Source organism: Nicotiana tomentosiformis, chromosome 4 (assembly GCF_000390325.3).
Source record: "Nicotiana tomentosiformis chromosome 4, ASM39032v3, whole genome shotgun sequence".
Classification (NCBI taxonomy): Eukaryota; Viridiplantae; Streptophyta; class Magnoliopsida; order Solanales; family Solanaceae; genus Nicotiana; species Nicotiana tomentosiformis.
The window spans coordinates 96,790,901-96,807,489 of NC_090815.1; the positions used below are offsets into that span (position 1 = coordinate 96,790,901).

At 33.4% G+C, this 16,589-nt stretch overlaps 1 protein-coding gene across 1 annotated transcript; it reads left to right on the top strand.

The window, feature by feature from the left end:
* The first annotated feature begins 4,388 nt into the window (after nt 1–4,388).
* Nucleotides 4,389–7,682, top strand: LOC104094782 (NAC domain-containing protein 17-like). Its single transcript, XM_009600780.4, has 3 exons — nt 4,389–4,779; nt 5,674–6,912; nt 7,200–7,682. Exons 1-3 carry the CDS (start codon nt 4,557–4,559, stop codon nt 7,574–7,576), a joined length of 1,839 nt encoding a protein of 612 aa, XP_009599075.1. The 5' UTR covers nt 4,389–4,556; the 3' UTR covers nt 7,577–7,682.
* The last annotated feature ends 8,907 nt before the right edge of the window (nt 7,683–16,589 follow it).

The following is a 16,589-nucleotide window of genomic DNA, read 5'->3' on the forward strand; positions in this document are numbered from 1 at the left end:
CTTATATAGGCATCGAATAAATTTTTTGTTTTGTATTTTTTATTATTATCTTATCCATATTTAGTATTATTGAATTGTTAATAGAAACTTTTATTAGCATATTACTTTATTTAAATTTTTGTATGCTATTTCTTTTTATAATATAATAGAAGCTATATATTTTTATATTTTATATTTTATTTTATTATTTTCAATAATATGTTCTGAATAAATAAACTTTTTAGTTTTAAAAAGAAAAACAAAAATTATTAAGAAAACCAAAGAAATTTTGAATTGGCATTTTTTTTTTGTTTTTAATTTTAGCTTTTTATTTTAAAATAATTTTAAAACTCCAACTTGAAACTACCCTCAAATTTGAATAGACAGTTTTTTTTAATTTTCATTTTTTATTCTAAAATATTTTATTTTATTATTTTATAAATATTTAAATTCAAAAACAATAATCAATAACTAATTATTAACTACTTATGCCATGTGGTTTTTTTTAGGCTACCAATTGGCTTAAGGGGAGGGCTTTTCCCTCTCCTTTTAATAATATATAGATGTGGTAGTTAAGGGGGCGGCGATAAAGTTTAACAGTGTTTATGAGTGTACTTTCAAATAGGGACGGCTCAAGCATTTTAGTGGCATAAAGCCAAAATTTTTTGGGGGCTTAACTTTAAAAGGTAAAAAATATTTTTCCCCAAAAAAAAATAAATATATTTCTTGCCTTTTGAGATATAAAGTTGTAATTAATGTTCTTATTATCGATTTCTTCTAATAATTTGTTTTCAAATGACAATATCGCTAACTCATTTAATCTTTCTTGAGAATTATTGATTTTAGGTAAGATTTATTAATTTTAATTTTAAAGAACTTATTTCTATTTGGTAACTGTTATAGGAACTGTTAATATTATTTTATAGGAAATAAATGCATTTGAAAAATAATTAAGTCTTTTTATTTGATTGAATGTGTCAATTAGAGTATTATTTTCTACTTGTACTATTTTTTAAAAATATTTTTAATTTTAAAAATAAGTCTAAACCATCAATATTAGAGTGACTACTATATTTTAAGGAACATTTAAGGTTAAGACAATATGTTTTTAAGTTCTCGTCATCTAATGATCTTAATTTTTTACCAATAAAACTTTAGAACTGTTGAATTGAAAGAAAATAAGAAAGAAATTAAAGAGATAGTATACAATCTCATACATCCCATAATAATCCTTCTGACATCGATAATTTAAATTTAAATTTAACAAAATTATCTTTCTCTTTATATGAAAGAATTTACTTTTCTACTAAAAGTACTCTATCTTTTTTTTATTATAAAGAAATCATAATTCTATTATTGCTAAAAACGGGGGAAGGGCGGGGTTTGGGGGGGAGGGTTGTGGGGCCTAAAGCAAGTACTCTACTTGCTTCACCATAGAGCCGTCACTGCTTTCAAAGGGTGTCGATGTCTATGCACCGACGAACTTAGAATTTTGTTCAAGCGGACTCAATCAGAGAAGTCCATAACTAATATAAATGGTATCAAACACGATTAGCAAGTTTTTTTGTCTTTATTATTCACATTGTAATCTCATAATTAATGCCTCTTAAAGTCGGTGCTTTATATTTTAAATAATTTTTTGCTTATTTTAATTTAACCAATCTAACTTTAGCTACTTTATTGACCTTTAACAAAAACAATTTTGTCCAATTTTAAAATTCGTCGATTATAAAATATTTTCAGTATTTATAAGTAATAAATTATTATTTGCAAAAGAAGACAATAAGAAAAAGATTACAAACTAAATTAAATTAACATTAATAATAAAAGAAAGAGAGCTTATGAACTAAATAAAAAATTAAAAATATAAAACAATGAAAAAAAATTCAACATAAACTAAATTAAATTAAACTAACAAATGATAAATAATTTCAACAAATATATTTGCAAATCTTAGCAAAATTTATGAAAGAGAGAACTAAAATTACCTTTTGAAGTAAAATAAACTTCAACATAATTTCTATTGAATTGAAGTAAAGAAAATAAACTATAAAGTAAATTAAAGAAAACATCAAAATATATACCAGGCAAATAATTTGATTTGATTGAAATGACTGTTATACTAGACTACCAGTGCACATTTTTGCTGCTATCTTTTTTCCTCCTGATTCTTATTGCTATCTATACAAAAAAAAAATAAAAAAAAAAAATACTATGAGCTCTCTTGACTACTTTGCAGGAGCACATTTTTTGTCAAAGTGGATTTAAATATAATATCTATACTTTAATTATCCTGCTTTAGCTGTAATTTATATATATACATACTATTATTTTTTGGCAAGATGAATTTAATTGAACCTGCTTACCATTACGTGGGTCGGCCCCTCAATTTATGTGTTTATGGATAAGATATTGTAAATATTTTGTGGTGGCTACTGATTGCTAGACAGGATGGTGATTAGTAGTCATACAGGTTGATGGAGTGTCGCGTTTTCAAAATGAAAATGAGGATATTGCTTTTAAAGATTAAAACAATTTTTTTCTGGTGGCGACAAATATAGTATTTGGCTGATTGATGCTGGGGCAAGAAAAATTTGTATGAAGTGGCCGTTTGGACATAAAAATTGTGAAATTTCGGAAAAAGTGAAATATTTTTTCAAGTGAAAATAATATTTGAAAATTAAAGTTGTGTTTGGATATGAATATAATTTGGAGTTGTTTTTAATTTTTTGTGAGTGATTTGAAGTGAAAATTTAAAAAATAGTTTTTTCGGAGTTTTTCGAATTTTTGAAAAAATCCGAAATTCAACTTCAAGTAAAAAAATAAAATTTTCATGGCCAAAGATTGATTTAAAAAAAAATTCCGAGAAAAAAGGTCAAAATAGCACGGGCTAGCCAGTTTTCGGACTGGTGATTCAAAAATAGCCGGCGTTTGTCAAGTCATTGAAAAATAGCCACTATTTTGCTGCCATAGAGACCGGTCCAGCATAATATACTGGAGTTCGGTGCACATGTGTATGAACTTCCAACATATTATGCTAGACCGGTATTTTCAGTATATTATATTGGAATTCCAGTATATTATGCTGGAGTATTTTCCGGATTTTGAACAGTGTTTTCGTTCAGATTTATATTTACATGAAAAATGACTAAATTTCGATGATTTTTGAAACTTTGACTATTTTTGAATGACCACTTGTAAATTTGATTATTTTTGAATTTCTCCCGAGAAAAAGTGAATTCTTTTTATGACTTAACTGGCCCGAAATGATACAAAGATAATGAAGGAGGTGAGGGTTGACCATGAAAAATAGGGGAAGGGAGAGAAAAGAGAAGTATTTTAAGCCAAAAAAATGAGATTTATTTATTTATTTTTTAAAAAAACGCACACGTGACTTAGGGTCATTGCTTTATCAAGTAGAGGTGTCTCAATGCCAGCTTGCAAAGTTGAAGCATCTTTTTAGCAGTTAGCGACAAGTTTAAGGGACTGTCTACGAATTTTGCCTTTTATATAATTTGAAGTTTTTTGTCTCTTGTGTACACACATGTGGAATAAAAATTTACCATTAATCTTTATTTTTTGAAGAATGCTTAGCAACGAACGGTTCAAAACTTTGAATTAAGATCGAAATTGAATTACTTAAAAAATATAATACTCTTTTCGTTTCAATTTATGTGAACCTTTTAGCATTTAAGATTCAAATTCATATTTTGACATAATTTTTTTTTATCATATTGACATGAAAAAAATTATATTTAATAGTATTTTTTATATAATTTTTGAATATTTAAATTTTTACTTTAAATATTACATCAATCTAATTTATCAAATTGACTTTCGAATTGAGGGGACTACAAAACATCTCACCTTTTTGACATAAAGACAATAACATATAATAATATCTTTCACTAATATTATTTTGAACTTTTTTGGCAATGTACTACTATTACCCAATTGTTCGACTGATTTTTTGGGCAAAAAACCATGACACTACCCTTTATGGGATACATGAATTTGCCCCAAAAGGACAAACCTTACATTGAGTTTTCAAGAATCAAAGGTACAAAATAATTCAAACCTCGGAAAATACTACTTTAGTCCCAAAATTTCCAAATTAGTCAGCTCACTTGCTTCTATTCTTTGTAGAATTTTCTCTTCACTAAACAGATTTTACAAAAAAAAATAAATTTCCATTTTCTAATTAACCAAAACCTTATTTTAATTCATAATAATATTCATAATACAAGAACCCCACTCAAATCTCACTAAACCTAGTCACACCAAATTCCTACCAAAAAAGTGAAAAATTCTCCTTTATTTCCCACGAACCTTCCTCACACCCCACCCCCTTCACTAATTACCCCCCCCCCCCCCAAAAAAAAGCCGCGGGGGTGTATTTTTCTTCGCTATTTCTTATTTGACCAATCAACTCTACACTCGCACCTCTTAGGGTCATTCTCCTCAATTGACCCTTCTCAATTTCATCTTTCTAGGGTTTCAGTTTTACACTTTTTCCTCTACAATCACAGCCACATATTCAGATATACAGTGTAATTCTATTGATTTTTGAAGAAAAGATGAAGCTTTTGGTGGATTCATCAACCTCGTCATCATCATCAGCTTGTAAAGAGATTAGGGTTTTTGGAGAAAGTAATGTTTTTCCACCTGGGTTTAGGTTTCACCCGACAGATGAGGAGCTTGTTGTGTACTACTTGAAGAGGAAGATCTGTCGGCGTCGGATCTTGCTTGATGCTATTGCTGAGACTGACGTGTACAAGTGGGACCCTGAGGATTTGCCTGGTATGTATCAATTCTTTTATTATATTAGATTTTTGTTATTATAATTTGAAAGATTAGATTTGTATGTGTTTTTTGAGGAGTTGACTTGATTTGATAATCTGAGTGACTGTTTTTGTAGGGTTTTGGTGTGTGAAGTGTGTTGTTATGTTCTGTTTGTGATTTTTTTTGAGGATTTTGATTTAACTGGGTGTTGTATTGTTTTCTTTCTGGAGTATTTTTATTGTTGACTGTTGTTTGGCATGATTTTACCATTTTTGCTTTCTTAATTCTTTCTGTGGATGAAGGTGTGTATTGGTTGAAGGATTATATGTGATGTTTATGTATTGTACATTGTGCAAGGAATATTAGTCATCTTGGCTCTATTGTGTTTCATAAAGATGTTCTTTTCGCTTAATTTTGAGTTTCTATAAAAGGTTTACTGTGTTTTTTTCGGTTTGGGGGGTGGGGGGGCTAGGTTCTATTTTGAGTCATGTGTTTTTTGTGTATATTGTGATCAGAGTTTGTATGTGGACTGAGGGATGAATAAGAATAGAGATCGAGGACATATGTAAGCTCTCAGTAGTTTAATTGTGAGAAAAGAAAGGAAGTATCATTATCAGTATTTGACATGCATTTAAGTATATTTATGATTCTTCGACATTAATGGAAATGATGATGTTCCATGTATAGCTATTGTTTTCTAAATTCATCATTCTTCTCTTTGTTTGTTTGCTGGCTTTTCCTCTCTTGATGTGCTTCCTGACTTGAATTTCATACGATATTTTATTCTCTTCAATTGTCTGAAACTAATTGTTGCTGGTTGACACTCATATTTGGGTTGATGTACTTTCATGACCATGTTTGAATCTTCTGAACTCTTAACTGACTTTTTATTTTTGCAAATTTGAATTGCAGATTTGTCTAAGTTAAAAACTGGAGACAGGCAGTGGTTCTTCTTTAGTCCCAGAGATCGAAAATATCCCAACGGAGCACGGTCAAACAGGGCAACAAAGCACGGGTATTGGAAAGCTACTGGAAAGGATCGTATTATTACATGCAACTCTCGTGCAGTTGGAGTCAAGAAGACACTTGTCTTTTATAAAGGCCGAGCACCTGTAGGTGAACGGACAGATTGGGTGATGCATGAATATACCATGGATGAAGAAGAGCTAAAAAGATGCGAGAATGCACATGACTACTATGCGCTTTACAAGGTCTTTAAGAAGAGCGGGCCTGGCCCCAAGAATGGTGAGCAATATGGTGCACCTTTTAAAGAGGAGGACTGGGCTGATGATGAGTGTCCGGTAGCCGAAGTCTCTGTTCAGCAGCAGGAGAATTCCACAAAGCACGTTAATGAAGTTCCAGCTGCTGCTGCTGATGCCCTTGAGGAACTGCTGAAACGTATTGCAGATGATGAGCCTGTGCTTCTTGAGCCTTTCTTTGTAGATAACGACTATGCATTGGATCAGCTTGTACAAGAGGAAGATACTGAAAGTACCTTGCTAGATCAGTCCTCAAGGGAAGTTAATTTGTACAATCATTGTGCTGTTGTTGGCCCAAGCTGCCAGCAGTATAATGTGAACGCAAGCTTTGACCTGACACAATCAGGCACATCACAATTGCAGTTGCACGAGGCAGCGGAGGTCTCATCTGCTCATGTGAATCCTGAAAAGCCACTACATGCGGTGGAAGAGGATTTCCTGGAAGACTTTCTGGAGATGGATGACCTTCTTGGTCCAGAACCGAGTGTTCAAAACTTTGATGATTCAGCACTCTCTATTCAAAACTTTGATAATCAAACACCAAATGGTCAAATCTTCGACAATCCTGCTGGAAACCTGGAGACTGTGCAGTTTGATGGCTTCGATGGCTTAGGAGAATTTGACCTGTATGATGCACCCTTGATTCTTGATAATGAGGGGACAACGGTGGGGCAAAATGGTGAACCATATATGAACAACTTTGTGAATGGGATTGCATACCCAGATTCCACTACATACATGAGCACTTTCCAAAATGACATAATGAACAACCGGCAGATGCACTTGAATCATGAAAACCAGATAAACCATCAATTGTGGAGACATGATGAAAGTTTCAACGTCTTTAACCCCATTGAAGGAGACCAATCAGTTGTTCATCAAGCAACTTCAGGTATTCAAAGAATTCCATATAGCGATGCTGCCAGTTTTGCTTGGCTAATGCCTTAATATTGTCATACTTTTCAAGATTTGTATAAAACACATTCTCTATGTTATCTGACTTAGTGGAGCTCATGGACAGATGGATGGTATTGAATAACCATGTCATCTTCAGCATGGCAAGAACTCTTTTGCCCAAGTGGAAATGGGGGAGTTTGAGCCAGCTTCAAGAGCTCTTCTGCTGTTAATATATTGGTGCTAGATCTTATTCTAACTTTAGCAAGTTTTGGCAATGTTTAGGTGTGGTATATGATAATAATACAAATCATCCTATGGGCGCAAATCAAAATCCAGTAGCCAAAAAGGATGATGGTGCACAATCGTGGATTTCCTCTAATTTGTGGGCTTTCGTGGATTCTATACCCACCACGCCTGCTTCAGCTGCTGAAAGTGCTCTAGTTAGCAGGGCCTTTGAGCGTATGTCTAGCTTTAGTAGGATGAAATTAAATGCCAGGAACATAAATGTTGCTGCAGGTAATACCTCTGCAACTTCAAGTAGTTCGGGCAAATTCAAGAATGGATTTTTTTGTTTTTCTTTACTTGGAGTACTTTGTGCAGTCTTGTGGGTGTTAATAGGAATTTCTGATAAAATCTTTGGGAGATATATATCCTCATGAATATGTGAAGAGTTTTGCTTTGCTAATTTATCATATGGCTTCTTGCCAGAATCAATGGAAAGCTGAGCACATAATTTACAAATAATAGGAAATTGTACTTGATGTATGATTGTCTTAAATTCTCCTCCCGTTACGCCCTCCAACCCTGGTCCTTGACCAAAGAAACCCCTGAAACAAAGACAAATTAAATTGAGATTTAAAGATAACTATGCATTAAAAGGTGGTGTGATATGTTATCCCACCAAAAACGTTTACCTATATTTCCCGTTTCTCTTTTTTTGGGGGGTAAGGTAAATTTTATTGCTAAAGGTACCAAGATGGTACAGAGAATTACATAACAGGAGTCGAACATCCTTTACAAACAAGCTCCCGAAATCCGTATATCAAAAAAAGAACCTACATCAAAATATGGTTCTCGACAAAAGTGGCTCAATCCTCTATACGACAAGGGACCTCCTAGTACACCAAGAAGAGACGAGAGACATAAGACTATACTGCAGTTTAGCCAAATCTTGTTCCACCTCTTTGTTTATGGTTTTAGTTCATGACTATCATCCTCCTCACAAAGGGGCGATGGTGATGTTAACTTCTTTTGATTATGAGTAGCTTGTATATTTGCAGCAAATACTTGCCGTTTTTACTTTGTAAACTTGCTTGGATAGATTGGTTTTTTCCCTTAGGTTTATAGCAGGCAAATGTTACGTTCAATCGGATCAATGAGCTGCACATCGCATTGCCTAAAGTGTTTATTTGTAGTCGGAATATCCGAGTAGCTGGAGTTAATAAGGTTTATTAGGGGTGTCGAAGAATATGTAATAATCCTAAGACAGATAAATTCAAGACAATTATAACAGCAGAAACAGAGAAAAGAATTGAAAAGGTATCCTATTTTGATCTAGGAGGTATTCTATTCTGAACCTAGTCGCAGCAAGAGTTGCACTTAACTATAATCGTGGCAGGAGAGGCACCCCAAAACCTTGAGATACACTCGACCTCACATTGGTCAATCTTCTGTCATTGCTATCTTTTGCGCATTTATCACTATATTTGCACGTCCACAGCATGGACTATAAAGCATTTATCGTAGTAGTTGCATGACCATATAACGAAGACTATAAAAAGCTATGACTTACACTATTCTTTTATTTAATTTCTGGCGTGAAATTCAAAAATAGCCAGATTTATAAGTGGTAATTGAAAAATAGCCACAATTTTAAAAGTAATCGAAATTTTGTCACTTTTCATGTAAAGATAAATATGAACGGAAACACTGTTCAAAATCCGAAAAATATTCCAGCATAATATACTGGAGTTTGAATTTTTTACATGTGAACTTCCAGCATAATATACTAGAGTTCCAACATAATATGCTAGAAGTTCATACATAGGTGCTACAATCTCCAGTATATTATGCTGGAACTTTCTGTGTGCTGGAATTCTAGCATAATATGCCGGAAGTTCATACAATCTCCAGTATATTATGCTGCAACTTTTCGTGTTGCAGCAAAATAATGGCTATTTTTCAATGACTTTGCAAATACTGACTATTTTTCAATTACCAGTCCGAAAACTGGCTAGCCCGTGCTATTTTCACTTCTCAATGGCTTATCTAATATTAAAACTGCGCATTTTTTAAGTTTCAATTTTGAACTGTCCATATCCTTTTTTTTTGTTGAGAAACTAGAATAATTTATTACTTCAAACTACATATAGTCTGACAAAAGATCCAAACTAACTTAAGGTTGCCAAGTTTGGCTAGCTTCCTACAGTTACTTTCACTAACTAACTTATTGGTAGATGAAAGACCCTCCTTGTCCACCAGCATCCTGGGCTCAACGAAGGCAGGGGTTACTACATAGCAAACTAATCTATCATGATTCGATTTCCTAACTCCTTCCTGTGCCAACATGTGAGCTACTTCATTCCCTTGTCGAAAGTTATGCCGGATCACCAACTCCTTCCCCTTCGTGGATAATAACCACCTGCAAAATTGTAAATGAAAGTCATAAGAGGTGTTGCTTTCCTGTAATAATTCAATTACCTGAGTTGAGTCGGTTTCAATTTCATACGGCCATAGGTTATGTTGAAGAACCAGTTCTAGTCCTTTTTTAAGGCCATGATTTCTGCATATGTACATGTTAATGCCTGTATTCTATCATGGAATCCCAGAATCCAGTTGCCAGTACTGCTTCTTATGACTCCACCTATGCCTCAATGATTTTTTTGGAAAGCTCCATTCACATTAAACTTAAACCATCTAGCACGTGTTGAAGAGCAACTTTCTCTGCTGGTCAGGAGAACAAATTCTGTAGCTTGTTTGATGACTAAGGGAATAGAAACGTAATTAGAGGTATTGTTTTCACTATTATTATCCCTATTAAGCCAAATGTTTCAAATAGCAAAAGGAAAAGTTGAGACCAAGTAATTAATTTAGAGGGTATGGTAGGATTACAAAATCTTAATCTATCAAGTCAATGGTGGTTCTCAGACTTTGGCCAGTTGATGCTTAGATTAAGGGAGTGCCAAAATATTTTTGCTACAAAACAGTGAATAAAAATATGGGGGATATCTTCAATATCATTACTACAAATAGTACAAACTTTATCAACGTTCATTCCTATATGGTGGAGATAGGATCTGCAAGGGAGTCTATTATGGTAACATTTCCATAGAAGGATTTTTAACTTATTGGGACAATATACTTCCCAAATCCAACTAAAACTTTTGGTCGGTATCATATCTGATTCAATTAGATTATAGCAAGAAGCTGTAGAGAATAAATCATTACTATTAGGTTCCCAAATCAAACAGTCATTGCCTTTGTCTATTGGTAATTTGATAGAGAAAATTTTCCCAACTATATTATCTAGCAAAATCATCGAAATATTATCCAAGGCCCAATTGTTGTGGTTAATAAGGTCCTTGAAAGTTAATGAAGAGTCTTTTTTCGTTAGGGGGCCTTAAATAGCATTTCTTAGGCAGGGACAATTAGGGATCCATCTTGTATCCCACATGCCTAGGGAGGATTTATGACCAATGTACCACAATTATCCTTTATTGCAATATTTTCAACCCTTGAGTATACTCTTCCAACAAAAAGATTGACGCTTCATAGAAGAAAAGATGTAGGATTGCATGAGAACTTTTATCCATGGGGCTTGGGGAAAATTTAATAGTCTCCATGCTAAGCTTGTAAGGAGAGCTAAATTTTTTGATTTGGCTTTCCTAAGACCAAGGCCGCCTTTGTTTTTATCAAGGGTAATCGTGTCCCAACTTAGGAGATGGAGTTTTCTTTTAGAGTCATTTGATCCCCAAATAAAGTCTCTTTGGAGCTTATCAATGGTTTTATGAATCTTGTCTGGTAGAAGGGTATATTTCATTACATAGTTAGGAATGCTAGCAAGAGTGGTTGATGAAAGAGTAATTCTACCAGTCATGTTTAAAGAATTAATCTTCCAATCGGCAAGGCGATTACACATATTATAAAGAATAAAGAGGAAGTCTTTGATTTTTGGGGAGGAGTCAAAGATAGGAAATCCCAGGTACTTTCCAAATGATTCACTACTTTTCAACCCAAAGAAGTTGAAGGTGGCAGTTCTAATATCTTTGGAGCAATTCTTAGAGAAGATAATTTTTGACTTAGCCATATTAATGCTTTGACCGAATAGATTACAAAACCTGTCAAGGCCAAATTTAATAGTAGTGCAAGATTTTTGATTAATATGACTCATTAGAGTTAGATCGTCCGCAAAAAAAGGTGGGAGAGGGCAAGGCCATTAGAGCTAATAGTAATAGGATCCCACCTTTTGATATCCATTTGAAAGTTGATATATTTCGATAACATCTCCATGCAAAGGATAAAAATATAAGGAGATATAGGGCCACCCTGTCTAATTCCTCTACTAGGATAGAAGAAATCACTTCTTGAACCGTTTACAAGGACATCCATGCTAGATGAAGTGATACAAGACATAATTAATTTTGAAAAGTTGGGAGGAATTTTGAAGTAGTTAAGGGTTCTAAAGATGAAAGACCATTCCAATTTATCAAACGCTTTTTCAAGATCTATTTTTAGGACCATTTTATCTTTTTTACTAGAACTATTTTTAAAATTGTGAATGATTTCTTGAATCAGAATCGCTTTGTCACTAGCTCATCTATTTTTTAGAAAACTAGACTGGAAGGGACCGGTGATCTTATCTAAAAAGGGCTTCAGTCTATTGGCAATAATCTTTGTGATGATTTTGTAAATGGTGTTACACATGCCTATTGGTCGGAAGTTCTTAAGATTATTAGAATTATGAAATTTGGGAATGAGGCATAAGTAGGTATTATTAATATTATCAGGAATTTGATAGGAACTGAAGACCTTATGGCAAAAAGAAATAATACTAGGCCCGACAATTTTTCAGTATTTTTGGTAAAAGAATGGGTGTAAACCATATGGTCCGGACGCTTTGTAAGGTTTAAAGGAAAAAATTGCGTTGGTAATTTCACTATTCGAAAGAGGCTTGTTTAGAGGGGAGAGGTCTAGGGAGTCAAAGCTGACTAAACCACTTATAACATCAATTATTTTAGAAAGGCAGTGGGAAGTTGTGAAGGTATTTTCAAAGTAAGTTTGGGCATGAGCAAGGATATCTCTTTGGTTATCAATCTAATTCCCTTGGTCATCTTTAAAGAATACATGATTTCTTCTCCTTCTACCAGAAGTTGTTATGTGAAAAATTCTCGTGTTAGCGTTATCATCATTTAGGGCATCTCCAATCTTTACCCCCATTTTGGTCCTCAAAATGGAGATTTTCCCATTTTGGGGACAACTTACTCCAACCATTCCCCCATTTTCCCCCAAAAGAGAATATTCTTCTCTCTCTTCTATATTATATTATTATCTTTCATTTCAATTTTATTTTTTAATTTCTATTAAACAAATTCCATATTTTATTTTCATTAATTTGTAATTTTCATTAAAACAATTCCATAAAATTTTAAATAATATAATTTGTAAGAAATTATTATAGATTAACTAGTAATTCAAATAAAAGTAAAATCATTGCGATACAAGATTAATTAAATACATATTACATAACGATAAAATTCATTCGAAATACTACATAAATATTCAACTTCAACCTCTAGTATTCTCCCATAAATGATCTATTAATGCATTACGAAGTATAAAATGAGCATCTTTGTCCTTAATTCTTCTATGTCGAGCTAAAAATTCTTGAAATCGTTGATTTTCATCTACTGCCATTTTTACTATTGGAGGTGGACCTTCCAAATCATCTTGAATTGGTGCATTAAGATCACGCTCATTCTCGATTATCATATTGTGCAGTATAATATATGTAGTCATTATATCATGTAGCACTTCTTTTTGCCAAAAACATGACGGTCCTACAGCAATTGCAAAATGTTGTTGCAAAACTCTGAATGCATGTTCAACATCTTTTCGACATGATTCTTATTTCATCGCAAAATATTTCTTCTTTGCCGAACGTGGCTCACAAATAGTTTGCATAAGGGTTGACCATTTTGGATATATACCGTCAGCTAAATAATAACCCATATTATATTCTTATCCTTGAATATCTCTATATATATTTATGGTGTTAGCATATCCTTCCATAACCATAAGTGCCTTTTATTTTTCTTTAACCATATAATTTACTTTTCCTCTGTAGATAAAATCTTCTATTATGCCAAATGTATTTAGATATTTCTCAAGATTCAATAACGGGCGTCTCTCAATCTAGAGATCAATTTTGGTTTCGAGTTGTAGATGCATACAATAATGCAAAGGTATGTAATTGGGAGATTCGCAACAAAAAATCACTACAACATCGATTTGCAAATATTAAGAAGGCAGTAAGAAAATTAAATAGATGTGTACGTCAAGTAGAAATGTTGCGTCCTAGTGGTGCTTCAGAGAAAGGCATTGTAAGTATTTATTTTGTAGTTACTTATACTTTATTTGTATATATTTACTTATTGTTTTTCTTATCTTTTTTTAAACATTGCAGCTTACACAAGCAAAAACTTTATTTATGCAAGATCCAAACTTCAAAAAAGGATTTAAATTTGATCATGGGTAGGCTCTAATGAAGGATTTTGAGATGTTTAACGATAGTAATATTGAAAGAAAAAAAAACAAGAAAGAAAAACGATGCTAATATATCATCGGACTCTGAGGCTCGTGCCCCTGATTCACCCTGTGTATCATCTCCTAACTTATCATTTTTAGTAAATTTAAATGAGGATGTTGTAGGTGATTCCACACCATCACAACAACCAAGTGGGGTGAAGAAAGCAAAAATGAAGAGAAAAATCGACGATGGTTATATGAAGATAGTCGAATCACAAAATATCGAATTGTTGAGGCGATGAATAGTGCAACTGAGAGACAAAAATAAACAAATGACATTGAAAGAGAAAAAATAAGACTAAAAGAATTGAAATATGATCGTAAAATTATGTCCATGGATGTGGATTCTGTTTTGGATCCAATTCGTCGTGAATATTTCCGGTAAGAACAACAACAAATAATGTATAAAAGAAGTCAACAACCATAACAGTCACAACCACAACAATCATCTGCCCCATTCACCCAGTACTATAATAATTTTGGTGTACCTGAAAACGACATATCTCACTACTAAATTATTATGTTATTTAACGTAGTTTCAATTTTAATGTATTTTTAATTTTAATGTATTTTTAATTTTAATGTATTTTAATTTAATGTATTTTCAATTTTAATGTATTTCAATTTTAGCAACATCAAATATTTTATATTTGCACCTTTCATTTTTTGTGATGGTTATATGTTTTTCATACAATTATAACTCATAATAAAATTAACTACCAATTTTACATAAAAAAAAATAGATGCACAATAATTAATTTTTTAAAATTATACGTCAAAGTTAAGATGAAAAATTAATTAGGTAAATATATTATATAAACATAATTAAGTATATCTAAAAAGATAAATTAAAAGATTAAATAATAATAATAATAATAATAATAATAATAATAATAATAATAATAATAATAATAATATTTTAATGGGGAATAGTAAATGGGGAGATGAATAGTGTGTCCCCAAATTTGGGGAGACACTATTCACTCCCCATTTTGGGGACAAAAATAGGGGAGGATTGGAGTGAAATTTCCCCATTTTTGGAAATCCCCATTTTGGGGACGAGGTTGGAGTTGCTCTTTGCCAAGATATTTGTGATCTAAGTCTCCATTAATCCTCCTCCAGTTTTAAGATATTGTTGAATTATTCTTTTAGGGAGAATTCCAGATTTTGGAGAAAGGGGCTAGAGACGTAGTTATGAGAATTTTGAATGCCTTTGAGACGAGCCAAAATTCTCTTCTTTTTTCTAAAAATGTCACCAAAGGTCTCCTCACTCCAATTGGAGACATTAATTGCGAACCTACGTGTGGCTTCTATAAGGTTAGAATCAAGCTAGTTGTTTCACACAATATTAACAAATTCAGGATGTGTGCACCAAATATTTTCCAATCTAAAAGGTTTATGAAGTGGTTCATAGGAAAAGGAGTTAAGGTTTATGATAGGAATAGGTTTTGGGTAAGTGAGTCACTGTAGCGTTAGGAAATAAGTTAGCCCATTCTTCATTAGCAAAGAAACGATCAAGTCTTTCCATAATTAATCCATTTTGCCTTTTTCTATGATTTGACCAAGTAAATTTGCTACCTTTATAGCCTAAGTACATCAACCTACAGTTGTTAATGTAGTTCCAATTCCTAGAAGTTCTAGAGATGCTTACCGTTTAGCCTCCAAATTTTTCGGATGACATGGTAATGTCATTAAAGTCACCTCCTACTAACCATGCCCCTTTATAACAATTAGAGATATTGATAAGCTTTTTCCACATAATATCTCTTGCACGTCTATGTGTACTTGCATAAATAGTGCTTAATAGCCAAGAAAATCTAAAAGGGAGTACCTCTATCATTGCATGTATCTCCTGACCTCTCCTTGTGAAATTGTTAACAATGACCAAATTGTGATCATATAGTATGGCGATGCCCCCAGCTTGACCTTCAGCGGGTACCTCGATCATTTCGGTGAAATTAAAGTCATTAAGGAGTGGACCATGTGCTCTCATCCTAGTTTCAAGGAGTGCTACTAGGCAAGGCCTATGTGTATCAACAAGATCCATAAAGTTACGACGAAAATCGTCATTGTTGGCACCACGGACATTCCAAAAGATAATTCTAGTGGATCTTATCATCCTTGTTTGATGGTTTGGGTTGACATTCATCTCCTCCTCCTCCAAGTTGGAGTTGGGGGTCCTCCTTTGGCATGGGACCAATATTACTGCATGGGTTCTTACCGTTGGATCCCGAGGTGGCCTTATGTCCATTGAGCATTAGAATATTGAGGGTGGACAGTTGAAGATAATTTCTTGATCAACATATCCTTGAATAGTATCACTTTTACCTCGTTTAGGTTTGCAAATTCCACACTCTACTCCACGTTTAGAGGATTCATTTCTTCCTCCTCCTCTGGGTGGTTTCCTACTGGTTCTTGAGCGTTGGAGGTGGATTGTTTCCCATTTGTATTGGATTGTTGTTCCAGGCATTTGCATGTCCTGTCGTTGCATGCATGTCCCATGGTATGAAGATGGGATTGATTTGAGAGATTTCCTCTGGTAGGAAGAATGTAAGATCCAATGGGAGGTTTAGTGGAACTTGAGGGTTTGCATGGGGAGGTAGATTCCATTGGTGTTGCATGGCTTGGATTAGGTTTTGGTTCATGGTTGGGGCTAGTGGTTGAAGTACATTGTTGATCCACATTTGGTTCATGTAGTTGTTCATGGCTAATCTCATCCCCTCCGAGATCAATTTGGCAGGGTAAGGGGTGCTCTGGATGATTAGAACCGTGTCTTGGCCGTTGATGTCCATGTTGAAGGAGATTGCATTGTTCATTGTTGGTTGATGATGGTAGCGAAGGATTTGGAGTAATCTGTTCCTTCTCCTT